The 27,852-nt window shown below is 39.5% G+C and overlaps 1 protein-coding gene across 1 annotated transcript; it reads right to left on the bottom strand.

Moving 5' to 3' along the window:
• Positions 1 to 4,482: 4,482 nt before the first annotated feature.
• TMEM175 (transmembrane protein 175) lies at positions 4,483 to 24,253 on the bottom strand. The gene is made up of 10 exons (XM_070935450.1): positions 24,148 to 24,253; positions 21,858 to 21,896; positions 19,742 to 19,839; positions 17,792 to 17,843; positions 15,600 to 15,635; positions 13,178 to 13,261; positions 11,028 to 11,192; positions 9,925 to 10,003; positions 7,937 to 8,066; positions 4,483 to 5,850 (listed from the first exon to the last, which is right to left on the bottom strand). The coding sequence occupies exons 1-10, from the start codon at positions 24,148 to 24,150 to the stop codon at positions 5,184 to 5,186; spliced, it is 1,353 nt and encodes a 450-aa protein (XP_070791551.1). The 5' UTR covers positions 24,151 to 24,253; the 3' UTR covers positions 4,483 to 5,183.
• Positions 24,254 to 27,852: the final 3,599 nt, after the last annotated feature.

The raw sequence follows: 27,852 nt of genomic DNA on the forward strand, positions 1-27,852 counted from the left end.
CTGCTTTCATTATAAAGCTATGGTAACATAATCTTGTAAACCTGAATACACACACACTTTACCTCTGTGAGAACTAGGGTCTTGTCTGAGATGTTTACTAGAGTTATCTTCCTGCTCCAGACTCAGTCCTCGTTTATCTGATCATTGTCCTTCATCTCTTCTCCGTCCTTAAAGGGCGTTCCTCTCTGCTTTTTGCATATACTCACCTTAGCCCACCCTACTTTACAGGGTTATTATTGTGAGGAAAAGTAGATAATGTATTATGCTTAGATAGAAGTGCATATAAAAACAAAAAACAAAACCTGAGATACTACAATGGACTGTTTCTTAGTCAATTAGAATCTCCCATTGTGTTTTGTGACTTTTGCTCATGGTTTTCATGAAGGGAACAAAGGAAAACTCTAGTCATGTTTTTACAAAACTTATACTAGATGGGGAATAGCTGATTTAAGTTCATTAAGCATGAACTTAAAGATCTAAGTTCCAAAGCCATGTAAGTAGTATGAATTCCATATCATAGATTTAGGTCTTCACTTAACTCTGCATCTCCATTCATGGAAAGGACTCTATACTCACACTATTTCCACAAGTGCACTTTTTGGCTAAAATACAGTAAATTTTACTGATTAGTTGTCTGATCATCTCAAAAAGCTATAACAGCAATTCAGACAAAAGCAGGATATATTCATAGTAAATTGTTACCCTTATAGTCACCCCTAATGTGTACTGTTTCCCCAAAAATAAAACCTCCCCAGATAATTCCAATCGGGCTTTCGAACGCATGCGCTAAAATAAGCCCTCCCCGAAAATACTTAAGCGCATGCGCAGCTGGTCCCCGCCATTTCCTCGGGTTAGGGTTAGGGAGACAGAGGTGGAAATCAGGTAAGACAGCAAGAAGAGCCCCGTCTTGCTCCACACGCCCCAAAATAATAAGACCTCCCCCCAAAATAAGGCCAAACGCTTATTTCAGGGTTCAAAAAAATGTAAGATAGGGTCTTATTTTCAGGAAAACACAGTAGTCCATTCTCTTATGTGTGGTCTTTGATAGTAAAATTATAGTCTTTCTAGCATTATGCTTTTTTTCTAAACAAGAAGACAGATTAGCCCGAGTGTCCCAATATTTCTTAGCTTTTAAGTAAGGATTTAAGTACCAGTGTGTGTGTGTGTGTGTATTTTATTAAAAGATTTTTTAAAAGTTAAAAATAATTTAGACTAATATAGAATAAGGGATAAAAAATGAAAAATAAAGATAAAAAAGAGCTAATAGTGGAAGAAAGAAAAAAGTTAAAGTTAAAAATAAAAAAGATACAAAGAAGTAATTTCTGAACTTCTTTACACCAGTTTTATATAAAATTACAAATTTACCTGTTTCTCTAAAGTTATGCTGAGACTTTTATTTCGATAAGCTATCTTATGAAATCATTAAAACTACAAATCATAAGTTCATTTTTTTCAGTTTTATACAAAAAGTCCATCAGGAGTTTTCCACTCAGCAATAAACATATTGTCTTTTTTTCCGATCAAACAAGGCAATTTGGTCAACGGACTAAGTCAAATGTTGACAAATATCTTAACTGCGTATTTCCTAGTTTAGGAAAGTGCAGATGGTTTCTTCCTCTACTGAATTAAGAGAAAAGATACCTGGAAGTTTTCACCATTATATTAGTGATGGACTTCATGACCATCCAGAAGTTCTTGAAATACTTTTCAGGCTTACTGTAGATCATGGGTGTCAAACTCGCCATGTCACATTGCTGTCACATGATGTTTCGTGGTGTTTCTCCCATTTGCGGAGCTGGGGTGGCTGTGGCCTGCGCATAATGTATCCGGCTCACGGGCCGCCAGTTTGACACTCCTACGTCTAGATAATGGTGAAGAAATGTGTCTAAATCATATTCTCTTTCTCCATGCTATGGGCAATAGGTTTTATTTGAAATAGTTATAAATTTTTTTTGAGAAGGAACACTAAAATGATATGAGATACCAACTCTTAATAAATGTAACATTTACTAATAATAAAAAAAAGATTCCATTCAATGAACATGGAGGTCGAATAATAAAGGACCAAAGAGCTTTCAGGAACTATTGTTGGATCTTAGTATTTTATGTTGCTATTCAATCTCAAATCTCAGATATACCATATCTCATAAATACAGTGCAGTACCATAAATTCATTTTTCATGTATATAGTATAGTGCAATGAAAAAAGAAAACAAGATACTTTACAGCTTGCCTCTGTAATGCTTTTGAAGTCTTACTATTCTTTTTTTTTTTTTTGGAGTGGAGTAATGACGAGTTTCTATTGAGAAATACTTGGTGCTAAAATACTCACATTAAATGCCAATATCAAAGATTTATCATCAAACTTGTAGACATGTCAATAGCTTGACAGTGAAAGCAACGTTGTTAAGTGGAGCTGAGAATAATACTGAAGAAAAAAACCCACAAAACAGAGCTAGGAAAATATTTCACATTTATGATATAAATCAATTAGCCTCAAAAACCAGCATAAGCCTTCCAAAGGATTATATATTTCAAGGCTCTAGCATCAAATAGTTATATTTTTAAAAATACATTCATTCATTCATTCATTTATTCATTCATTCATTCATTCATTCATTCATTTATTGTTAAATTTATTTCGCTGTGAGGTTACTCTGTGTGGTTTATAACAACAAAACAAAAAAAAAATGATAAAATTGTAACCATAACAATAGCAAAGAAATAAAACCAGGGGTGAAATGCTCCCGGTCCGGACCGGATCACCCGATCCGGTAGCGATGGCAGTGGGTGGTTCGGAGAACCAGTAGCAAAAATCCCTGCACCCCCCCCCCCCATGCCTAGCTGAGCCGCACAATCATCAGAGGCTTTTTTTTTTTTTTACTTTTAAAAGCATTTTTTCTACAACTTCTTCTGCCGAAAAAATGCTTTTAAAAGTTAAAAAAAAAAGCCTCTGATGATCGCGCGGCTCAGCTGGGATCGTCAGAGGGTTTTCAAAGCATTTTTTTCTGCAACCTCTTCCGGGGAAGAGGTGGTTTAAAAAATGCTTTCAAAAAGCTCTGATGATCAGGCAACTCAGCTGGGATCATCAGAGAGACTTTTAAAGCATTTTTTTCTGCAACCTCTTCAGCGGAAGAGGTGGTTAAAAAAATGCTTTGAAAACCCTCTGACGATCCCAGCTGTGTTGCCTGATCGGCAGAGCCTTTTCGAAGCATTTTTTTGCATTTGCAGAAAAAATGCTTTGAAAAGTTTAAAAAAAAAAAAGTTGGCCATGCCCACCCAGTCATATTACACCCCCACACACCAAGCCACGCCCACAGAACCGGTAGTAACAAATTTTACACTTCACCCCTGAATAAAACAATACAAATAAATGATGAAAGTACAATTAATATGATAAAGTATTAAGGAAAAATAACTGGAAATGAACATAAACCAAAAAAGGATAAGGACAAACACATGATTGCATGTATAGAAAAGAAGTCAGTTTGTAAACACATCATTTAACCTTGAGGACATGGAGTAACATGAAGTCTTTCATTACATCCACAGTGAATCAATTCATAAGCAGAGAACAAACACATACCATCAAGCATTGTACAAGTTTTCAGGTCACAACCATTCATTCAGCAACCATTCATAGTTATAATGGTACTAAACAAGTAAAACTTACAACGGGTCCTTGGAGTTCCAATCCTTGCAGCGTCCCTGTTCACATAGCAATAGCAATAACACTTAGACTTATATACCGCTTCATCGTGCTTTACAGCTCTCTCTAAGGCTAAGCAGTTTACAGAGTCAGCATATTGCTCCCAACAATCTGGGTCCTTATTTTACCGACCTCAGAAGGATGGAACGCTGAGTCAACCGTGAGCCTGTAAGAATCGAATTGCTGGCAGTGGCAGAATTAGTCTACAATACTGCATACTAACCACTGCGCCACCACAGCTCTGTGATTACATGATTACAAGCTTGGCATTTTTGCAATTTCTGATGTCCCATGCCAGCTTCCCACAAGTACTGGTAAATGTTTTACTTGGATAAATTTCCATTTGTTGATTCTACTGTATACTGTTAGATCTGCTGGCAGCAAATTTGTTTTGTCTCATGATCAGTTGAGGAAGCTGGCAGGAAGTTAGAAGCCAAAGTCATGCAAAGTCCTCACTTAAGGACCCACAAGATCCCCATTTAACAACAGTAACTGGGACTGCCAGAATTGCTGTTGCTAAGTGACATAGTCATGTGATGTCACACTTTATAACTGCGCTGTTTAGCAAAAGAGTTCCTGGTCCTAATTGTCATCATATTCCAAGGACTATTTTAAGTTCTATCTTCCTGTCATAACAGAATGATCTTCCTTGCTTCATTAATCGCTCTTCATCTACTGATAAATGCCAAATGACTGGGATATAATACAGCATCACAATAATATTAATTTATTTTCTGAAAGTTACATTAATAAAGTTATGGCTATTAAACCCAAATACTTATGGGATACTAAGAGATACTTATGATGTAGGCTTGTCACATTATTGAGGCAATAATGGGACAAGCCTATACTGTAAGTATCCCCTCATCAAGTGATAGTTCCAGCAAACTTTGGTTATACTGACAGCCAACTCTTTCTAAATATTCTCTGAACATTTAGCATGCTGAACATAGGTTTCTTTTAAGAAGTTGCCAGTGCTGAATGAATTACGTCTTTACATAACTGTTGACAGTAATTTGTTGACTCACAATTCATTTGTTCAGCTAATCATGTTACTTTGCACTGATTTGCTAGGTTACACACATTAGATAGCAGCTGTTAGGGTTACAACTCAAGACACACATGGAATTATTTAGCAGGTTAATACATCCTCCAGGTCACTTAATGGCCACAGAATGGATAAGGACATTCATATTATCACCTTTACTGGCTATGACAAATGGCACTTCCCAAGAAACTGCTAATGCCATTATTTTCTCCCAAATCATCTTATGATTCCTCACTAATCATCTATGATCAATGAGGATATTGAGGTGATGTGCATCCTAGCCACACTCACTGCTCCAGATGCCAATCCATGAATAAAAGGAAAAGCTGAACATCCCTAAAGAAAAGAACAATTCAGTTTTAGCTGAGTCCCGAATTCTCCAATTCGCAGAAGTATCTTGATTTTCCATGTAAAGTGCAGGGGAAACTATGAGATCGTATCGGCTGGGGATAAACAGGCTTCTTCTTCTTCTTCTAAAACATTGTTCTTTGACCTGGCTAGTGACATCATATACTTTAGTATCATCAAGCCAATTCTGACGAAGATGCGTAATACCAGAAAAGCAAATGGGACGATTATTTGTGTGAGATGAAAAATAGTCGTACTTAGCTCGCTCACCACACAGGTCAGGCAGAAGACTGCAAGGCTCACGCAGGGGTAGAGAGAAAGCTTTGCAAACATGAAGGCGTGCTCTTTGCCACCATACTGAGCAAAAGGATGCAATGTCTCGACTTCATGGAAGAGCGCAGCAATCCATATGCTGAACTGGAAGATGCTCGCAAAAAAAATGGTAACACAGCTAATCTGAATGGCTTCTATTTCGTTGTAAGACTTCTCGGCAAACTCGCTGGTCAGCTGGTAAGCGAGAGGCAGTCCGCCAATAAAAGCCAAAGAAAGAGTATTAAGGAGGGTCATCAGTCGTGTGGCTTTTGTCACATGGAGGAAGAGCGAATGATGGACAAACCAGAGAAGACCAATGGTTACAAACGATCCGAAGTAAGCAAGGAAACTTGGACCAAATTCTCTCAGTGCTTCAGCAAGATGACCATTGTATTTCTCTTTAACCATGTTATCATCAGGAACGTTATCTTCACTGTTGAGTAAAGAAAATTATGTATTTAGAATAGAGCCACAACAAACATTTTAAAGTGATACTTCATGAATTTCACTTCGGTTTACTGAATTTGCTTATAACCTCACTAACTTCTTGAATACATTTCATTCCATGCCTAACCAAGAAGAAAATGTAAATGCATCAAGCACTCCTTAAGTTCAGACTCCTTTTTTTTTTGGTAATTGTACTTTAGGAATAGTCATATCTGATTACTATGGAAACCATCAGCCAATCTGGGTATGTAATATAGACTTATACACACTCACCCATTCCTTTATGAGAGTATATGTTTGCTATGGGTGTATTACTTGGAACCCTGACAGTATATACAGATAGTCCTCGGTTTACCATAGTTCACAGCATTCAAAGATACAACAGCACTGGAAAAAGTGACTTATGACCGTTTTTCATACATACAGCTATTGCTGCACACACACCCCACAGTCACATGATCAAAATTCAGACGCTTGACAACTGATTCATATTTATAACAGTTGCAGTGTCCTGGGGTCATGTGATCCCCTTTTGTGACCTTCTGACAAGCAATGGGGAAGCCAGTTAACAATCATCATGTTACTAACTTAACATCTGCAATGATTCACTTAATAACCATGACAAGAAAAGTCGTAAAATGGGGCAAAACTCAATTAACAAATGTTTCACTTAGCAACATAAATTGTAGGCTCAATTATGGTCGTAACTCAAGGACTACCTGCATAATCCACATTCTGTTGCATTTCTAGCAAAGTAATATTTTGAAGATTACATTTAAGTGAGGAAGAACCAAAGTAAACTGTCCATTGTCCTGATTACATAATAGGCACTTTCCCCCTATCAAGAACAAAAAAGGATTATAAATCTGGGACGCTTTTATCATGAATATAGTAACCCTAAGCAATGATTTATGTCTTTTATAATTCTCAAGGAATTCAGAATTCAGTTTGTTAAGAAGGTCCACTTTAGAAAACCCAAAAAAACAAGGAGTGACTTGCCATAGCATGGTAACCCAAAACCAAACCATGTTAATGTGATGTATACATGTTATCACAGTGCTTGTATTCAGATAACCACTGCAAATCCTGTACAATGAAGGAAACAAAGCAAGAAGTGGGGAAAATTGTCCCACAAGTGTTTCTGTTGTTGACACAGCATGGATTGCTTGGCATAGAATGTTAAGTTAATTGGGATAATCAGCACATATTTTCCATAGGACTGAACAAATCCCACCCTTTTGGCCTTCCGGAAAGGTAATTAAAACTTGGTTTTGCCGGTTGGCTTGATGCCCTGAAGGGAAGCGCTCACCGCTGGGTGTAGTTGACGGGGTAATAAGGCCTCATCCCTATACTGTCCGTCTCTTGGTTCCTGTTTTCTTGCATAGTTTTAAAACATTTTAATTGGCATAGTTTTACAATTTTAACTGTAAGCCTGCTAGAGTCGACTTACCAAAGAGATAGGTGGCACACAAATTTAACAAATAAAATAAATAAAATCCTGGTCGAAGATGGCACACTGGAGATAACAAAGTTCAGGCATGTTTATGACAGGTCTATCCATGATACTGTGTTTCCCCAAAAATAAGAACCTCTTATATTTTTTTGAACCCTAAAATAAGTGCTTGGCCTTATTGCCATGCACTCAAAAGCCCGATTGGGCTTATTATCAGGGGATGTCTTATTTGGGGGGAAACAGGGTAATAAAAATAAAGGTAAAGGTTTCCCCCATCCAGTCATGTCCAACTCTAGGGGTTGGTGCTCATCTCCATTTCTTAGCCGAGGGAGCCAGCATTGTCCGAAGATATTTTCGTGGTCATGTGACCAGCATGACTATAAACCGAGGTGCACAGAATGTTGTTCACCTTCCTAGATAAGTGGTACCTATTTATCTACTCGCATTGGCATGCTTTCAAACTGCTAGGTGGGCAGGATCATGTTAATCTTGATGATCATCAATCATCATGTCAACCATCTTAATAAATATATTCAATTATAAATGCTATTTTTCCCCTTAGCACTGGATCACACTTGGAAATACCGGGTGCAGTTTTATTCTATTGCTGAAGACTTACCATATGTCCAGAATTAACAGAGTTGCAACAATTGCATAAACTCCATCACTGAAGGTTTCCACTCGTTCCTTACTCAGGGGTTCCTTAAGATAAGAAGTAAAATACTCTACAGGGAGTTCCTCCTCTTGACCTGCCAACAAAAATTAGCACGCTTAATAAAATTGGTTTCTATGTTAAGGTGACCATTAATTTGCTTCTTCATAAAGTCCTCAACCCCTTCCCCCAAAGCAGTATCAATTTGATTTATCATTATTCTTATTTTATAGCTGCCTTGTTTATCCAAGCTTGTTGGGAGTATTGTGTCTGCATTATTTTTATACAGGTAGTCCTCGTTTAATGACTATTCATTCAGCAATGGTTTGAAGTTACGGCTGTTTCAGGCCCCCTTTGGTCATGTGATCAAAGTTTGGGCACTTGGCAGTCTGTCTGCATTTACAATCACAGTGTGTGCTTCAACTCCTCCCGACTATCCAGGAGCCTAGATAGCTCAGCAGACTAATGCATTGTAATTTAACTCCAGCTGTCTGCAATTAGTAAATTCGAATCTCGCCAGGCTCAAAGTTGACTCAGCCTTCCATCCTTTCTAAGGTAGGTAAATTGAGGACCCAGTTTGTGGGGGCAATAAGCTGACTTTGTATAAAATATACAAAAGTATGAAGGCTATTGCTTAACGCATTGTAAGCCGCCCTGAGTCTCCGGAGAAGGGCGGCATATAAATGCCTGTCTCCCACCATCTTTGCCCTTTTGGCTGTCCTGCACTCTTCTGCTGCCACCTAGTCTACTGCCCCCAGCTGACCTTCGCCATTGTCTTCCTCCCACTGCTGAGGCTTCAGGGAAGACAAACAAGAGCCTTGCAAAGAACTAGTTTGGTCTAGTGGCTAAGGCACTATGCTAGAAGGCGGGAGCTTGTGAGTTCTAGTCCCGTCTTAGCCATGAAAATCAGCTGGGTGACTTTGGGCCAGTCATTCTCCTTCAGCCCAGCCCACCTCACAGAGTTGTTGTTGAGGGGAAAAATAGGAGGTGGGAGGAGTATTGGTATGTTTGCCACCTTAAGTTATTTATAAAAACAATAAAGGTGGAATAAACAAAAAAAAGGCAATAGGTGCCACAGCTGTGTATGCTTCGTCAGCAGAGGGAAGAAAATCAGCCATCAATAGATATATAGAAATAGACACCATTCAAAAGAGTCAACAAAAAGCTAAGAAGGAAACAAAAAGACCAGCATACATTCTTTTCCAATAGCCAACACCCAGATAAGCAGGAAGTAACATCAGGCGAACAATCAAGCAGAAACTATATCCTAATCAAGGAACTACCAAGGAGAAAAAAAACATCCCCTACAAACCAGGCAGGGCAAGTTACTGTATATAAACAGGGAGCAAACTGACGATGTTACCTAGTTGGGTAATGAAATGTCTGTAAGCAAACAACTAAGTTCATAAAGCATCAAGGACTCCACCAACATTTCACTTCAAAGTTGATGAGGTTGTGAAAAGGATCGTATTGAGAGGAACAGGAAACTATCCAGGGAAGTGACTGAACCAAAACATGAATGCTTAAAGTAATAAGTTCTCCTTTTCTGTTCTTTTTTTCTGTTTGAGTCAGGGGTGCTATTCAGCAGGTTCTGGAGAACCGGTAGCGGAAATTTTGAATAGTTCGGAGAACCGGCAAATACCTCCTCTGGCTGGCTCCAGAGTGGGGTGGGAATAGAGATTTTGCAATATCCTTCCCCTGGAGTGGGGTGGGAATGGAGATTTTGCAGTATCCTTCTCCTGCCACGCCCACCAAGCCACGTCCACAGAACCAGTAGTAAAAAAAATTGAATTCCACCACTGGTTTGAGTTATTATTTAATTATTTGCTGCTTTTTATTGTGAGACTTTACTCATTTTGCATGATGATGATCACGATGATGATATTGTTGGTATACATCATCTAGTTCTTAAGTTTCCCTGGGGGATATAAAAAGCTTTATAAAACAACACTCACCAAGAATTCTGCTTCTAAACCATTTGGTTAGATGGCTGAGAAGTGGGAAAAAAACAATGAGCCCAAGAAACATGTACGACTGCAAGGAAACAGAGACACATTTACTGAACGTTTTTGCATTGATACAATGGTAATAAGTAAAAAAGGATGCATTTCCATTGCCCTACTTATCATGTATATAATTAAAATAAAAGACTCTGAATGATTTCTGGAATCATTTAGCAAGAATGGGTTTTGGAGGAAAAACAGTACTAAGTCCAAATTCACACTTGTCAGTTAACACGATGAAGAAGAATAGCAATTCAGAGTCATGTATATCCACAATTCCTTGTACAGGACTCGGAACAGAGCATTCCGGTGCTTATGGACCTCTTAAGCATACATGTCCCTGACAAAGACATCTTTTAGGCAGTCTGTATAAAGCAAAAATTCTTTCCAATAAAATAATAAGGTGCCTTTTTCTTGTAAATAATTAAGAATACTGTGTACTACCGTGTTTTCCTGAAAACACTGTCTTATATTTTTTTAACCCCAAAATAAGCCCTTGGCCTTATTTTCGGGGAGATCTTATTATTTTGGGGTGTGTGGAACAAGATGGGGCTCCTCTTGCCGTCTTACCTGATTTCCAGCTCTGTGTTTAAATATTTTCAGGAAGAGGCTTATTTTAGCGCATGTGCTCAAAAGCCTGATTGGGCTTATTATCAGGGGATGTCTTATTTTCGGGGAAACAGGGTAATAGCAAGGATGATCTTCAAAAGCTTTATAGAGCCATAACAGAATTACTCTCACATGAAGGAAAGCATCAACAAGTTTGGAACAACTCCAAGTCTGAAACAGTAGAAAAATCCTAATGTGTAGATCAGGGGTGGGGAACAATGGTCTTTTCATGACTTGTGGACTTTAATTCCCAGAATTCCTGAGCTGACTTAGGAATTCTGGGAGTTGAATTCCACAAGTCATAAAAGGGCCATGGTTCCCCACCTCTGGTATAGACCCTCAACACAAAACAAAAGCATCTTACATACATAATCACTAAATTTAAGGCCTACCACAATATAATGGTACAACACTTGGGAAACACTGTCCTAATTCAATGAACCTACCAATGGAAAGAAGAAAAATGAGAAAATGGCAGCCAAAAAGCTCAGTGTTGGTCCTCTCAGGATAATCTTTAAGATATGGTATTTATAAAATGCCTTATTTTCAGATTCCTGTATCTGATGATTCAGTAGATATGAATGCCTGAAGCCATATAATACAATCATCGCCTGCAAAACAAGAAAAGATTGTTGCACCATCAGAGGGCAAATAATTGTTTAGATGTAAAATTCAAATAATCACAGTTTGGGCACTCGGAAGATTTACCTTGAGTTCTAATAGGGGTATGTTGCACCTGGGATCCAAAGATGAAAAGGTGTTTCAGAGCAGATGTAGACTTCTATACCATACTTTTTTGGGCCTCCTTAAAGAAGCCATATACTTTTCTGGACTTACAGAGCAGCTGTGTCCCTACCCATGTCAAAACACCTTATTGTACATCCTTAAATTAATCTTAGGGAGCGTGATGGCTCAAAGGTTAAAGATGCTGAGTTTGTTATCTGACAAACTGACAGCCGGGGTTCGAGACCCAAGCGCTACAGAACAGGGTGAGCTCCTGTCAGTTGCTCCAGCTCCTTCCCACCTAGCAGTTTGAAAGCATGCAAATCCAAGTAGATAAATAGGTACCACTTCAGTGGGAAGGTAACAGTGTTCCATGCTCGGCATATACCATATTTTTCTGTGTATAAGATGCTACTTTCTTTAAAATATTTACTTGAAAATTGAGGTGCATCTTATACACAGGAGGCCGAGAAGGCCGCACATGCCAGATGAGACTCTATCTTATATGCAGCTCTATCATTCCTCTCTATTGTAGTTGTTTCATGTATCACATTGCCACTCTAGGTTTCATCTCTATTGTTCCTGTGATGCATTTCCTGTTCTTGTTGTATTACTCACTCTGACAAGATGGCTTCTGAACCATGATGGCTTATAGCTGTGATGGCGAGGTAACATCACAGGTAACACGCAGTACCCTCTCTCATGCGAGCCGTCGCCCCAGTTCCGCTGTGCCGCGCATGCCTCCCGCTGGCCAGCTGGTTGTCGGGTCTCTGCTGCGCATATGCGGGGCACGTGTGGGGGGATCATGTGTACATGCATGGGGGGCAGGGCATGTGCATGGGGTCACGCACATATGTGCGGGGGCGATGCGCATCCAGGGGGTCATGCATGAGCGGGGGAGCGGGGCATGTGCAGGGGGTCACATGCACATGCGGGGGGGCATGTGTGGGGAGGTGAGCGTGCATTGCATGTTGGGTTTGGCTGCACACACTTTTGGCATTCTGTTCAGAAAGGTTAGCCATCACTAGCTTATAGTGTGCTTACTACAAGAAACTACATGAAACATGGGGGCATCTTATACATGGAAAAATATGGTAGTCATAAAACCAGCATACATTTGCAATTGTTGTTGTGTCCCAGGGTTCCAGGGTCATGTGATCACCATTTGCAACCTTCCCAGCTGGCTTCCAACAAACAAAATCAATGGGGAAAGCTGGCTTCTTAATACTTTTAACGACTGCAGTGATTCACTTAACAGCCATGCAAAAAAGTTGTAAAACTGGCTGCGACTCACTTAACTGCCTAGCTTAGCAATGGAAATTAAGACTACCTGTATATTCTCTCACAAAGGAAATTTTTGTTGATCTTGTAATTACTACCCATCTCATTTTTAATTATGGTTTTTTAAACTATACAGTACAGGTAGTCCTCAACTTACGACCACAACTGAGCCCAAAATGTATGTCATTGAGAAATTAAGTGAGTTTTGCTGCATTTTAAATGACTTTTCTCACCACGTTTGTTAAGCGAATCACTGCAGTTCTTAAATTAGTAACATGGTTGTTAAGTGAATCTGGTTTCCCCATTGACTTTGCTAGTCAGAAGGTTGCAAAAGGCGATCAGGTGATCCTGGGACACTGCAACCGTCATAAATATGAGTCAGTTGTCAAGCAACCCAATGTAAATCACATGACCAGGGGATGTTGCAACGGTCGTAAGTGTGAAAAATAGTCATAAGTCACTTTTTTCAGTGCTGCTGTAACTTTGTCATTTAATAGCAATAGCATTTAGACTTATATACCACTTCACAGTGCTTTATAGCCCTCTGCTGTAAATCAAGGACTATCTGTAGTGAAATATAAAACAACTATACCTGGATGACACCAATTATAACAGCACAGCTACTAAACATAAAAAGTCCAAATGGTTCATCAGGAAAAGACGCCATTAAGGAGAACTGCAAAATAAGAAATTAGATTCTTTCTGTATTTCAGAACAGATGGTTAATCTGAGATCCTGGGACCAAATTTGTCTCCCTGGATCCCATCTGTGACTCTCCATGCCTTGCCAGTTGCAAATTAATCTGTAGAAAAATGGTGGCAGGAGTTGCTGTGGTTATATACTGTATACTCCATGTTTGGCTTACGGTCACTCACACAGTTGGCTGGAATACACTGAGACCTGGTCAATTTCAAGAAACAACAAAACTTTTGCTAGTAATAATGTATATTTGCTCTTTCTCACACTCACACTTATCCAGGTCCTTCACAACTACCGGTAGCAATAGCACTTAGACTTAGTGCTTAGCATTTAGCACTTAGCACTTAGACCGCTTCACAGTGCTTTACAGCCCTGTCGTAAGTGGTTTACAGAGTCAGCATATTGCCCCCCCCCCCCCCCCCCCACACACACACAAAATCTGGGCCCTCTTTTTACCAACCTTGGGAGGCTGGAAGGCTGAGTCAACCTTGAGCCAATCAGGATCAAACTCCTGGCAGAAAACAGAGTTAGCCTCCAATTCTGCATCCTAACCCACTGTGCCACCATGTCTCTTATAACTAGGCTCTTACAACTAAAATAACTAGGCTCTTAGGCACTAGTCAGAGGGATAGAAACTGCCAAATCTGTATCCAAGGATGACTCTAAGGGCAGGCTTCAGGATCACTTTGATCCCCAAAGTCCTGGCTTTGTTGATTCACAATACTGGCAGCTAGTCTTGCCTTGTTGATTTTCAAGTTTGGTAGCTGTTGATGGGACTTGTGTTTCCCATTGTCTGTTTTGACCCAACTTCCTTTGTTCCATTCTGGTTACATTTTTTTCCCTTTGTTTTCTTAGCAATTTGGTTGTTTTTTTTCCTTAATTACCTCCCCTAAGGGATCTTTTAGATAAGGTTCCGGTCTGTTTTACATGCTTAGTTTATCTTTAGGGATGGCAGCTTCGGCCTAATTTCACACCGTCATTTTGAGACAGGAAATATGTACAAATTGTAGTGTGAGCTCTATGATTTTTAAACATCAAAGAAAAAAATATATCCAAATGCCATCCAAAACATTGGAAGTACAAAAAAAATAATAATAACAACACTGTCCATGCTTCAGATCCACCCATTTTATTTCACCTGTACTAGCTTCCACCTTATGTGGAAGAAATATGTGAAGTCAGCACCTTGTTGCAATTCTGGAAACAGTTTAAAAAGCTCTTCTGTTGCAATTTGCTTTTGATTCTAGATAATTGACTAGAGGTGCCTCATTCCAATTTTAATTTGGGTTTTATCTTTGCTTTTAGATCAGGGCTATCAAACTCAAGGCCTGTGGGCTGCATTCGGCCCACAGGGCGCTTAGATCTGGCCCTTGGGGGAGCCCTGGAAGCAGCGAAGGACTGGCCCGCAGTGCCTCTGCCAATGAAAACAGAGCTTGGGAGGGCTGCGAGTGGCCCTCCCAAGCTCTGTTTTCAGTGGCAGTGGGTTGCAGGAGGCCGTCGCAGCTGAAAACAGAGCTCGGGAGCCCGTTTTTGCTGGCAGAGCACTCGGGCCACCACAGATGCCCCCAACACAAGTGATGTCAAGTTGGGCATGCCCACCTTGGCCATGCCCCCCCCCCCCAGGGGTGGGTTCTACTTACCTTTACTACCGGTTTGCAACGGGGTCGCACGTGTATGCTTGCTTTGCTCGTGCACACGCTCTTCTGCACAAGCGCAGAAGCTTCTGTGCATGTGCAGAAGCATTTTGATGACATCAGGGTCAGTGGGCAAAGCCTACCACCAGTTTTACTACCGGTTCTATAGAACCGGTATGAACCGGGGGCAACCCACCACTGCCCCCCCAGAGGTCAAACACAATCCTGATGAAATTGAGTTTGATACCCCTGTTTTAGACCGTACTCTGAGTTTAATTATATATTACTCTGCTTCTATGTTTTCTTTTGTTTGATGTTGGTAACATGTATAGTTAAGTACATACATACTCTTATCCACTGTGGCTTCTGAATCTCCAAAATGCATCCTACATTGGATCCGAAGGTTTAATGCGATACATCTGTTTAGCTGATCTCAGATGTATCAAATAATTGCACAAGATTCCAGCAGACTCCTAATCTTTATTAAATGGATCGTATTTGCACAATGTATTGAACTACAAATCAGCACCTGCACAGGTGAAACATAAAGCTTGTGTGGTCAATTTGTGGTTCAATGCAATGTACAAATCTGGAAATCTGGATTATAAGGTAACCAAATCAGGATGTGTCATCATGTAAAGATGTGACATAATGCATTAAAGAAATAGAGTGCTTACTTACTGTATATGGCAAAAAAGTAATGCTCATCATGCATGCCTAGGAAAAGGAAGAAGTGATACAGCAGATGAAAAGAAACCGTCTCCTGTTCATTAGATACAATAATTCAATTCTCAGCATCATGGGGAGGCAGTCAATCAATCAATCAATCAATCAGAATAGAGCTGGATGGGACCTTGAGGGTCTTTTAGTTCAACCCCCTTTCTGACAAGTGGCTGTCCCATTCTCTTCTTAAAAACCTCCATTGATGAAGCACCTACAACTTCTGAAGGCAAGCTGGGTAATTTTCTCACTTTTAGAAAGTTTCTCCTTAATTCCAGGTTGCTTCTTTTTTGATTAATTTCCATTCATTGTTTCTTGTCTTGCCTTCTGGTGCTTTGAAAAATAAGTTGACGCCCTTTTCTTTGTGGCAGCCCCTCAAATACTGGAATACTGTTATCATGTCATCCCTAGCCCTTCTTTTCTCTAGACTGGCCATACCCAATTTCTGCAACCGTTCTTCATGTTTTTGTCTCAGGGTCCTTAATCATCTTTGTTGCTCTTCTCTGGACTTTTTTCCAAAGTCTCAACATCTTTTTTGTAATGTGGTGACCAAAACTGGATGCAGTATTCCAGGTGTTGCCTTACTAAGAATTTATAAAGCGATACTAATTCATGATTTTTCAATCATGGTTCAAGTGCAGCTCAATTCTTTCCTGAATGGCAAAGATAACATCAGATACTCCATATCAGAGAGTATGACTTTACTCACCCCCCATCTTTGGGAAAAATCACACAGGTCTGGAAACTAACATACTGTTACATGTAGTTCTATTCCACTGTTACTTTTAAAAACCAGCCCAAATCAATGGCTCCAGTTAAACCTCAGAAGGGAGATGAAGGCCTGCATTTTTAAGAGCTATGAATGAAAGGTTTCAACATTTCTGGCTGAGCCTATTGTCTACCTACCTGCATAATCTTTTGGTTTCTTTTATTTCCTTTTTCTTATTTTCTCTTTTAATAATCTGTATCATTGATGCCATAGACATCAAATTGCTCTGGTGTTGTCTTTCAAAGTAAAACATATCATAAGAATCAGTGGTGGGATTCTAATTTTATTACTACCAGTTCTGTGGGCGTGGCATGGCTTGGTGGGCGTGGCATGACTTGGTGGGCATGGTTTGGTGGGTGTGGCAGGGGAAGGATACTGTAAAATCTCCATTCCCTCCCCACTCCATAGGAAGGTTACATTTCCTCCCGATCAGCTGGGACTCAGGAGGCAGAGAACAGATGAGGGCGGGGCCAGTCAGAGGTGGTATTTTACCGGTTCTCCGAACTACTCAAAATTTCTGCTACCGGTTCTCCAGAACTGGTCAGAACCTGCTGAATATCACCTGTGATAAGAATACTTTTGTGAAGTTGCCAGTTGAAATGTACCTTTCCTTTTTGAAATGCGAAACTTTCTAAGGCAAGAATCCTGATGATCACTCTTCATTCTTTTAACATTCTAACTGCAAGATTCAGGAATCATCAAAGTACAGTAAATTTTAAAAAATGACTTCTATAATTTATTTAGATTACTGAGGGTATAAAAACCACTAGTCCTTAGATGTCTTGGCTCCCAAGAAATCTGAGAAGTTTGAAAACTATGGTTTAGAGATATATGTGAATGAGACCAAGGCACATTATTTGGTTTATCTCTAAACGTGAGCAGCTTAGCATTTTACAGTAGACCTTTGATCTACTGCAAAATCTTCATTCTGAAATTACCTCACTTTTGTTTTCTATACTAAGAGAAGGATTGAGATGGAGGAGCAAGTCTTTTTAATTCAGAATTGCTAGAATTAGTGTCCACAGTATGTTTTTATTATAATAAAATCCTACCAACGCCATTTTCATTTAAACTATTAATTACAAATTAAGATATAATGACACAACAAACAGCATATTTTCCTTTCCGAATCTTAATTCCCTTCATACCCAAATGGCCATTTTGAAGTGATATGACTTGAATTAAAAGCTCTCCTGGTACATCAGCACATTTCCTAAAAAACATTTTTTTTGAAAACTCAAAGCCACAAATACCAACACTGTGATTCATCAGTACAATGATTTAAAGATATCAAATTCCATTTCATATCTTACTAAAAGCTGGGAACATCTATTATTTCAAAAAATAGATTTAGGATTTTTTTTAAAAAAAAAAATTCACTCACCAAATTTGCAAGGGCAAGTACATCATCAATGAGTTCAACCACCTGAAAAAGTCTAGAGGGAAAAACGAACTGTTATAAAACAGACCTACAAAGTTTTGATTAATAACTAAATTCAAACGGGCAAGTGTTAAATTTGGTGATAATTATCAAATATTCTCTATATGTAGCAAAAATGGAAACAAGAACAAGATGCCAAGGAAACTGCCAGTTAAAATCCAAGAACTACCCTTCCTAAAATGCCTTTTAAATCAGCAGATTAGACATCCTCAATTCCAATCATCAGGACTTTCTGGTGAAGTCATCCAACACTTTGCTCCTATTCTTGCTTGTTCTATAATTCAGAGAAAGGAAAACACACTGAATTTTTTTCTGGTATGACTTACCTTAAAGGAATTACTATCTCCTTCCTGTGTTGAGTTTGCTCCAAAACACAAGGGTAATTCTCTGGAATCTTGCTCGCTCTCTCCCTCTGGCACATGCAAAGGACTCAGCTCATTATCTTACTTAGGTTTACCATATTTCACTTATAATGAGTTTCAGATAAGATAGTAGAACCTTTCCTCTACTTGTCATTTATTTATTCATCTACTTCGAGTAGATAAAGCCTTCTAGTCAATCCTGAGTCCTGGAGTTTGCCTGGAAAAGATATTTTCTTGCCAACATTTTTGGAAGTGGTTTGCTATTACCTCCTTCCTAAGGCTGAGAGAGCCCAAGGCATGGCTCCTGACCTCGAGCCTGCTGCCATAACCACTACATCAAATTGCTTTCTTCACTTAATTAATACAATAAAATAAATTAGAGAATTCTGTCTCTTCTGAAGAAGGAAAAGGAATCAAGTACAGATGTTGGCAGTAAATCAAGCAAATACCAGTGCAACTGTCATTGTTAACATTTGAAAAGTTCTTATTCTTTTATTTTTTTTTATCTTGGGTCTGGCTGATCTTGATTAATTTTCATGTATGAACTTCTTCAATCATCAATGCCATTTGCCCAAAATATGAATGAATGGCTCCATCTGCATATTAAGGTACATCATCATATCTCTGCTTCTGGCTACATAAGACCCACAAATTTACTTGTTATGGTCTGAAAATCATGGTTAATGATTTATCATTACAGGTCAAGAGGGCCAGTATAGCAGGATCAACAAATCACAGTTTAATGCAATATGTGTGCAAGCTGTGACAGCTTGAAGGGTAACAAGCAAGAGCCTTGGTAGTACAGGGGTTTAAGGCACCCTGTTATTAAGCTGGTTATTAAAACCAGCTGCCTGCAATTACTGCAGGGTTCGAATCTCGCCAAGGCTCAAGGTTGACTCAGCCTTCCATCCTTTCTAAGGTAGGTAAATTGAGGACCCAGTTGTGGGGGCAATAAGCTGTCTTTGTATAAATATACAAAAGGATGAAGGCTATTGCTGAGCACATTGTAAGCCACCCTGAGTCTTCGGAGAAGGGCGGCATATAAATCAAATTAAAAAAAAAACAACAACTCTTATATCCTAATGAAGGATTTGGAGAAGTACTTTGTGATTGCTTCCTTGAGAACTGGGTTGCTGATGGAATTAGTCTGGGTTCTTAAGTGGCCTTATTTTGAAGACAAGTCTAACTGGTTGGGAGAGGCAAGTAATCTAATTCGTAAGGCTGAGTTTAGCAAATTTTGCAAACCAGTTATCCACCAATTCTGTGGATAAAGTTCGTTTATAAGCTGAGCAGTAACTTCAGCACGGAGCAGAATTGTGTAGAAAGAATAAAGTTGATCGTAATGAAAGAAGATTGAAGGAATAATAAATTATGACAAGTGAGATACCCATCATCACACCTGCTTTCTTTGGCCACACAGACTAGCTATTGATATATTGCTGTTGGGTTTCTAATACCGTCTGACTGGTTAAGTTACAGTTTTCAAGCGCTTGATACATGTACAGTTTCTAAAATACTCCAAATTTCCTACCTCACATGAGCTGCCCAAGCAACTGTTACTATTAAAAAGGTCATCAGATAAACAGCAATTTTGGTGGCTAGCAGCTGCTGGACACTTTCTCCAAGTTTCTGGAAAAAAAGCACAACATTCATCAAAAAGCCAACAAACTCTTCTTCCATATAATACTACATAATTCCATTTCAAATAAACAAATTCATGAAAAAGTGTTTTATATAATACATACTGTATTTTTAGGAGTATAAGACGCACCGGACTATAAGATGTACCTACCTTTTTTGGTGAGGAAAAGAAAAAAAAGAAATCTGCCTCTGCCTTTGCGCAATTTTGCCTTCTTGCAGCAAACAGCCTGCTTTACTTTCAGTTTCGTTTTCAGCATAGCTTGATTAGCACAAGGGAAAAAAAATCTGCTCCAGCAATTTACCTCCTTGCAGCAAGCAGCAGAGCCCTGCACAAAATAGTTGAGAGCAACACAGCTGAGAGTCAGGAGGCTGATCCAATCAACTTGTGCTAATTAGGCTGTGCTGAAGCTAAAAGGAGCTGTTTTTTCTTGCTGTTTGCTGCAAGGAGGTAACTGCTGCAAGGCAGAGGCCAAAGGGTGGGGGCCAGTGGGTGGGCGGGGCTACATTCAGTATATAAGACGCACCTAACTTTTCACCCCCTTTTAGGGGGGAAAAAGATGTGTCTTATACTCCGAAAAATACGGTAATTCTTAAGGTGATCTTTATTATATTTTTAAAGTGTTGAAGGAGATACTTTCACTTATGTTCAAGGACATAAAGCTAGCCTAGCTCACAAAATACAAAAATCACCTAATAAGAACTCATACTATCTATAAATACTGGATAAGTCCTTTATGAATCTCAAACTGGCTTATAAACTGTGTTTTCATTTTCAGGAACTGCAAATAAAGCTTATGGTTAATGATAGGCCTTCTCTTTTGTTCAATCCTGTATTATCCCTAGGCTTTGGAAAGTACCGTAGACTCAAATATTCAGTGCAATTTCCAAATTATTTTATGTAGACCTTGTTTGTGTATATGCGTGCATGTATTTTGTACTTCTACATTTATATTATCCAGATTGCTAATTTTAATTACTTATTGTTGTGTACGTGTAGCCTGAGCAAGCCTATTAGCATACTTTATTTAATGTTGTCTTTTAGCCATTTTTTTTTGTCTGTACCTTTATCTTAACTATCCTGGCATTGTTAATTTCATTTTGAATATTTGAATACCAAATGTCTTGGGCTGTTTAAAGGACGCAATAAAGTTAAATAAGTAAATAATATTATTCAAATTCCTTACTTAGAATACTACACCCTTGTCTTTTACCATCTTCTGCCATTTGTGTACAGTACTTTGAAATCTATAGCACAAAATGCTGAATCTCCTGAAACAATTCTTTATTATACATTTAATTCCTGACATGCTCAGTCATGAACTCCTTGCCATCCAAATTCTCAACCCCCTTCCTAACATTATACAATTCTTCTGGGGAACCCCAATGTGCTTTTTCAAGAGGCAACTAGACTTTCTGGTTTTTGTTTGAAGACATTTCGCTTCTCATCCAAGAAGCTTCTTCAGCTCTGAATGAGAAGCTTCTTCAGCTGGATCTGGATCAGCTCTAAAGAAGCTTCTTGGATGAGAAGCGAAACCTCTTCAAGCAAAAATCAGAAAATTCAGTTGCCTGTTAAAAAAGCACCTTTGAGACAACTATGACTTGGATGATTGAGAATCTCCATAGGCATTCCTCTGGGGAATTTACACTGCTAAAAGTGGTCAAGAATTAAGGGGGAGAAAAATACGTTGCAATCTATTGTTCTTTGCTATCATTTGTAATGGACTTTCATCCCCAGCATATCAGTGAGACAATAAACAAAGTTAGTTCCCAGGCTGATGATAACAATACTTAAGAGACTTCTCCCTAGGCCAACAGATTATGGCATTCTGTACTGTGCTTACCTACTATGGGCCTGACAGATCAAAAGAGACTCAATTTCAGTGATCCATAACAGCATGCCTCACTATGTTAGAACCACCTTATTGGAAAGTCAAACTGCAACTTTAGTTGTTTAAACAGAATCACAACTGACCTTTATGTGGAATATGAAATAAACCGTACAGTACCTCATCTGAATGTATCTTTGTATGTGCCACAGGTAAAATCTGCAACAGAAGAATCATATAGCTATAGTAACGGGCAAGTTTTAATTTGCAGACATGAAACAAATGTGCAGAAAACATCTATGCTTCTTAAAAAAAAAAAAATCAAAAGCAGAAGTCCTTGTGTTGAATATTACCTGTTCAGCTTTCCACAGAAACATTTTATGGAATATAATATTGTTTAGCAAGGATGATGGGTTGCATTGGAATTGCTGAAGATACTTAACAGTAATTATTTTTCTAAACTGATAAATCTGAATGGCTGAATTACAAAATAATAAGAATCCCTTTTTGAAATGTATTTTTATAAATGTGTGTTAAAAGTTTAAAAAAATTAACACATACTAATCAAAAACGGAAAAGAAAATGATATAAAAGTAGAGCAAGAAAGAAGCAAAAGAGATAGAAAAAAGAAGACTTTTTAAAATGTATTTTGACCATGCAGTCCAAACATCAGCCTAAATTAAGGCCAACAATATTCCAATTGACTCCAGATAGTTGTAGAATCTTGTCACAAGCAAGGTTGGCTGGACTTTAAGATTCCTGTATGAAAGACTGCTACTAGAAACATTTGTCTTAATTACTATCCAAGAATACCGAATTCAATTTATTTGGCCTGTATAAACACCAATTGTCTAATACTGGTAGAGAGTACTACGTTCCCATAAAGACACTTCTTAATTTAATGTGCACATTATTCAAGGAGGTTTAAATGCCAGGAATGAGAGTGGTAGATAGGTAGATTTAGCAGTGAGCTTTAGGTTAATGATTGATTTAACGATATCCAAAACTTTCTTCTGCAGCCTAACCGCACTTAAGAATCTGTCTTTAAATGAATGGCTCATTATCCATGACGTTACCATTTTTTAAAAATACCAACAGCTTTTAAGAGTGCTGCAATGAAAGACAAATGATTGATTTTAAGTCACTTTTTGCAACTGAGGCTTTGGCGGGGAAAACTCCAAGTAACAGGTAGTCCTCATTTAATGACCACAATTGGGACCAGCAAATCAATTAAGTGAAGCAGATGCTACGGTAGTCTTGATGCTACCATGTCATTCCTACCCATTCCAGTGTCCAGCCAAAAATCTGATAAACAAATCTGTATTTCATATGTTATTAAATATTTATACAGCCACCCAACCCACACACAGTGATCTGCATAAATATCCCGTATACATTAATATTAGTTACTAACAACTTTAGTCCATTAGAAACAATGAAAGGCAAAATTAATATGGAAAAGGATCAAAAGGGAGTTTGAGGAGAAGTGAAAGACAGCATCCCGTAAGCAAAATCATTTTAATTTAGAAGATTATATACCGTCTAGCATGACAGCATCCTGACAAGAGAATGGTCTTGGTTAAAGTAAATAAAAATAAGTATATAAAGGACTTCACCATGCAACCTGTGGATCTTTGTTAAGTGAAATATGGTTTGGTGATCTAACCCAACTGCTTGGATTCACATAATACAATTCAACCATATAGTCTGGGTTCTCAAAATTCACTTAGCCCAGCGTGCTGATTTATTTACAAGCCTCTCCCTCTGAGCAAAACATACACAGTGTCTCATCTTTGTAAATGAAGATTTACAAAACAAAAACCAGAACATAACATCACTAACAGCAGTGCCGATGGGAGAATGCGACAAGTCATGAACTGAACTGGAAGTAGCACCCTTTAAATGTCTACTGAGTGAGAAAGCTGTATAAAAACTCTCTCACACTGTTGTGATGAGGATAAAGAGGAAAAATTTCTGCCTAGCACAGTGTGCTAACGGAGCAGAGAAATAGACAAATCTATTTGTTTTAAATAGAAGGTAACCACTGCTTGATGTATTGCAGGAGAAAAGTTCACATTTTGCAGTGGGTGCATCACAGCAAAGTTGGATACCTCACTCCCACTTCCCACCCACGCGCCTACCTCCCAGGATCTTTACTGGCCGTATCTTCTACCTTATCTTACAGTACTATAAGTGGGCAGCTTTTCTGCCTTCTTATAGTACTGCAAGACAAGGTAGAATATAGATTTTATTTTCCTTGCATCTGCACGACACAGGGATTTGCAACGTACAGGGTGGGTGGTGAGGAAACAGCCGCGCACGGAACATCAACCCATCTCTTTCTGCACGCCATCCTGCGTGGATCAACTACGCGCCTGTTGAACTCCTGCCTGCCGGGATGCAGGGTTCCCTTTCCGAGTGGAAGAGGAGTAAAGAGCCTTTGGCCGGTGCGCAGCGGCCTCCGACTCACCATGACGGTGGCGATGATGGAGAAGAGCGCATCGCTGTAAGCCAAGAGCCGCTGCGAGGCTTGGGTGCCGCCGCCCAGCTCGCCCAAGCGCCGGTCGTGGCTATACGGCGTCGGGGCACGTCCGCCTCCTTCTGCCATCGTCCTTCTGTCTTTGGGGAGGATGGGCAGAAACAGAGCCGGCAACCTCCTGCGCCGCCGCTTCCGCTTTCTCTTCTGCAAGGCGCCCGCCCTCCCGCCGCTCCGCCTTCGCCTTTTTATTTTTGCGCGTGGAGGCGCTGCTGGACGAGGAATCGCTCGTGGGTCCTCGGCTCCTTGGGCGAGCGGCTCCCTCTTTCGGCGAAGTTTTCTTCTTGCTCGCAGGATGTAGTTGTTTCATCTTTTTTAAAGATCTTAAACCAAACTCTGGGCAGCTCACGACGACCCAAGTAAAAATAACCAAAAAAACCCCTCAAACTATGTCAACAGTGAAAATTAAAACGAGCCCACACACCTCCTAAAAACATTTGGCAAGGATTTCTGACCATGGTCCCAAAGGTGCTTTTCAAAAGGCGGTTGGACTTTCTTGGGGGTTTCCCCCCCCCTTGAAAACGTTTCGTTTCTCATCCAAGAAGCTTCTTCAGTTCAGCTCCTTGGATGAGAAGTGAAACGTTTTCAAGGGGAAAAAAAATTAAGAAAGTGCAGTTGCCTTTTGAAAAGTACCTTTGGGACAACCGTGACATGGATGACTGAAAATCTCCATAAACATTTGTGACCATTCTCCATATCATCATCTTAGAAGAGAAGAGAAGAGAAGAGAAGAGAAGAGAAGAGAAGAGAAGAGAAGAGAAGAGAAGAGAAGAGAAGAGAAGAGAAGAGAAGAGAAGAGTTGGAAGGAACCTTGGAGGTCTTCTAGTCCAACCCCCTGCTTAGGCAGGAAACCCTACACCACTTCAGACAAATGGTTATCTAATCTCTTCTTAAAAACTTCCAGTGTTGGAGCATTTACAACTTCTGGAGGCAAGTTGTTCCACTTATTAATTGTTCTAACTGTCAGAAAATTTCTCCTTAGTTCTAAGTTGCTTCTCTACTTGATTAGTCTCCACCCATTGCTTCTTGTTCTACCCTCAGGTGCTTTGGAAAATCTTCTTCTTCTTCTTCTTCTTCTTCTTCTTCTTCTTCTTCTTCTTCTTCTTCTTCTTCTTCTTCTTCTTCTTCTTCTTCTTCTTCTTCTTCTTCTTCTTCTTCTTCTTCTTCTCCTCCTCCTCCTCCTCCTCCTCCTCCTCCTCCTCCTCCTCCTCCTCCTCCTCCTCCTCCTCCTCCTCTTTCATCTCCTGCAAATGCAACACTAGTACTACAGCCTGGCAACCTTGGCTGACCAGAGAAGCTGAATGAGACTGGCCCTGGATGGATGGGAGCTCTCCAAAAATTTTCAGCATCTATAGGACAGGCTAGGAAGTTAGCAAAATATCCCAGAAAAAGACAACCAAACAGCATTTCCTTATTGCTGCCAAGAAGACTACATGGATGTATCTGTATTGTCATCAAGAGTTGACCCTGACTGGAAGGAGACTAAGCATAGCCAGGTCTTTTCTCATTCACATGGGCTCTCTAAACAATATTGCATGTGGAAAGATGAAAGAACGTAACAGCAGCATTAACATGGCAATAAAATATATTTATGAAAAAATGAAATAAAATAGTCTTGGTGGTTAGCAAGCATTGAAAATGTCACTCCGAGGCCATCATACTCCTCCAGCCATTTATCCTTATTCCTGGGGTTCTTTTAAACAGTTCAAATGGATCCAACCCATATTCTGAGAGAAAGCTACTGCATTCATAATGCATGATGCCATTGCTAAGTTGCATTTTAGTGATCTGATCAGAGGTTTCTTCTAGAAAGCTTAACAGTCCAGAATGTAGCTATGAGCAGTTCTTATTACAACCCAGGTAACACCCATGAGTTGTGCTGGTTACTAATAGGATTTGAGATGCAAATATAAAGCCACATAGGCCATAGGTTCTAGTTATCTGAGGCACTGCTTGCCTCCCATGAGTTCTACTCATCCTGTAGGATCAGAGTTAGGATCTTCAGGTCCCATGGATTAAACTGTGTCATCTAGTAGACCCAAGAAAGCGGTGCTTCTTCAGAGCAGCACCATATTTCCCCATATATTCAAATTTCCTCTATATGAGCCTTGGGAATCTGACTATCCCTTCCAGTAGGATGTTCAGGGCCGGATTTTCCTATAGGCTAACTAGGCTTCAGCCTAGGGCCTCAAGATCAAGAGGGGCCTACATTCAAATTGTTACCAAAATTAAAATTACACTTTCACTATAGGTGAAAGGACCTCATAAGTGGAATAGCCTAGGGCCTCTTTTCATCTAAATCTGGCCCTGAGGATGTTTGTTCATTTTGGGCTCCTATTCTTCCTTTCAGATATTATAATATTTCTTGCCTTTTCAGTTTTTAAGCCACCCAAGTTTCATCCTTTCAAATTATTTTTATCTTGTCCAAACAGAATATGGGCAATTATTGTGAGCCCCTCAGAATCACTTAGGAAATGAACAGCTTTTCTTTCTTTCTCTTTCTTTCTTTCTTTCTTTCTTTCTCTTTCTTTCTTTCTTTCTTTCTTTCTTTCTTTCTTTCTTTCTTTCTTTCTTTCTTTCTTTCTTTCCAGACCATCTCATAATTCAGGCAAATCTGAGTGGCTTACATCAAGACAAACAAACACTATATTTTTTTAAAAAATGTGGGAATAGGGCCAGACAAAGCAATGCAGAGAAACTAAAATAGATTCTTGTACCTAGCAATTTTGGGTGATGTCAGATTCAGCCTAGTCCACTGTCTTTGTCTGTTTGATAGAGCATTTCCTATTGGCTGCAGGTATATTAAAGGGAGATGAGGGTGAAACCAGATGAAAAGACCAAAGAGGACATATGTTATGCCAGGGGCATAAACCAATCAGGAATCAATTTGACAGGGAATCACAAAAGAGGCGGGATAAGGGTCAGCAATGTGGATGGTCAGTTTTTTACTACCGGTTCTGTGGGCATGGCTTGGTCCACGTAGCATGGCTTGGTGGGCATGGCTTGGTGGGCCTGGCAGGGGAAGGTTACTGCAAAATCCCCATTTCCTCCCGATCAGCTGGGACTTGGGAGGCAGAGAATAGATGGGGTGGGGCCAGTCAGAATTTTTACTACCGGTTCTCAGAACTACTCAAAATTTCCAGTACCGGTTCTCCAAAACTGGTCAGAACCTGCTGAAACCCACTTCTGCCTCAGCCACAGAAACTCAACTGGTAATGTTTAGCTGGCCATTCCCTTTCACCTCTATTTACCTCACAATGTTGTTTGGGGGGAAATAGGCCTACATACATTGTCTTGAGCTCTACTGTGAAAAGTGGATATTAATGTAATAAATAAACTTTCTCTGAATCAAACAGGAAATATTATGAAAACTCCAAGCCATGTTACCTGAGAAATTAACGTACGGTATCTGAAGGTCTATCTGTGAGAAGACTAGTCTACATTTCCCTCTATCCTTTTTTTAATTTTTCTTTTCCTTTTCCTTGTGTCTCACCAAGATATTGCAATGTCTGATGAGTTCCAATATAGTTAAGTTACACTGGCTAATTAAAGTGCACACTGACTGGAATTACTGGTTCATTTTATAGCTCTGACTGATGCTATCCAAATGAAGAAGTGAAACAGTAAAGTGTGCCAGAA

The sequence above is a fragment of the Pituophis catenifer genome, unplaced genomic scaffold (genome assembly GCF_029215685.1).
Source record: "Pituophis catenifer annectens isolate HBS135680 unplaced genomic scaffold, rPitCat1.0.hap2 SCAF_2, whole genome shotgun sequence".
Taxonomy (NCBI): domain Eukaryota; kingdom Metazoa; phylum Chordata; class Lepidosauria; order Squamata; family Colubridae; genus Pituophis; species Pituophis catenifer.

Excerpts from the sequence above, each read along its gene's own strand:
- TMEM175 (XM_070935450.1), bottom strand. Across the intron at positions 17,844-19,741 it reads GCTTGGGCAGCTCATGTGAG|ACTTTTTCAGGTGGTTGAAC; the intron begins GTAGGAAATTTG and ends TTTTCCCTCTAG. Across the intron at positions 15,636-17,791 it reads TACTTGCCCTTGCAAATTTG|GCATGCATGATGAGCATTAC; the intron begins GTGAGTGAATTT and ends TCCTTTTCCTAG.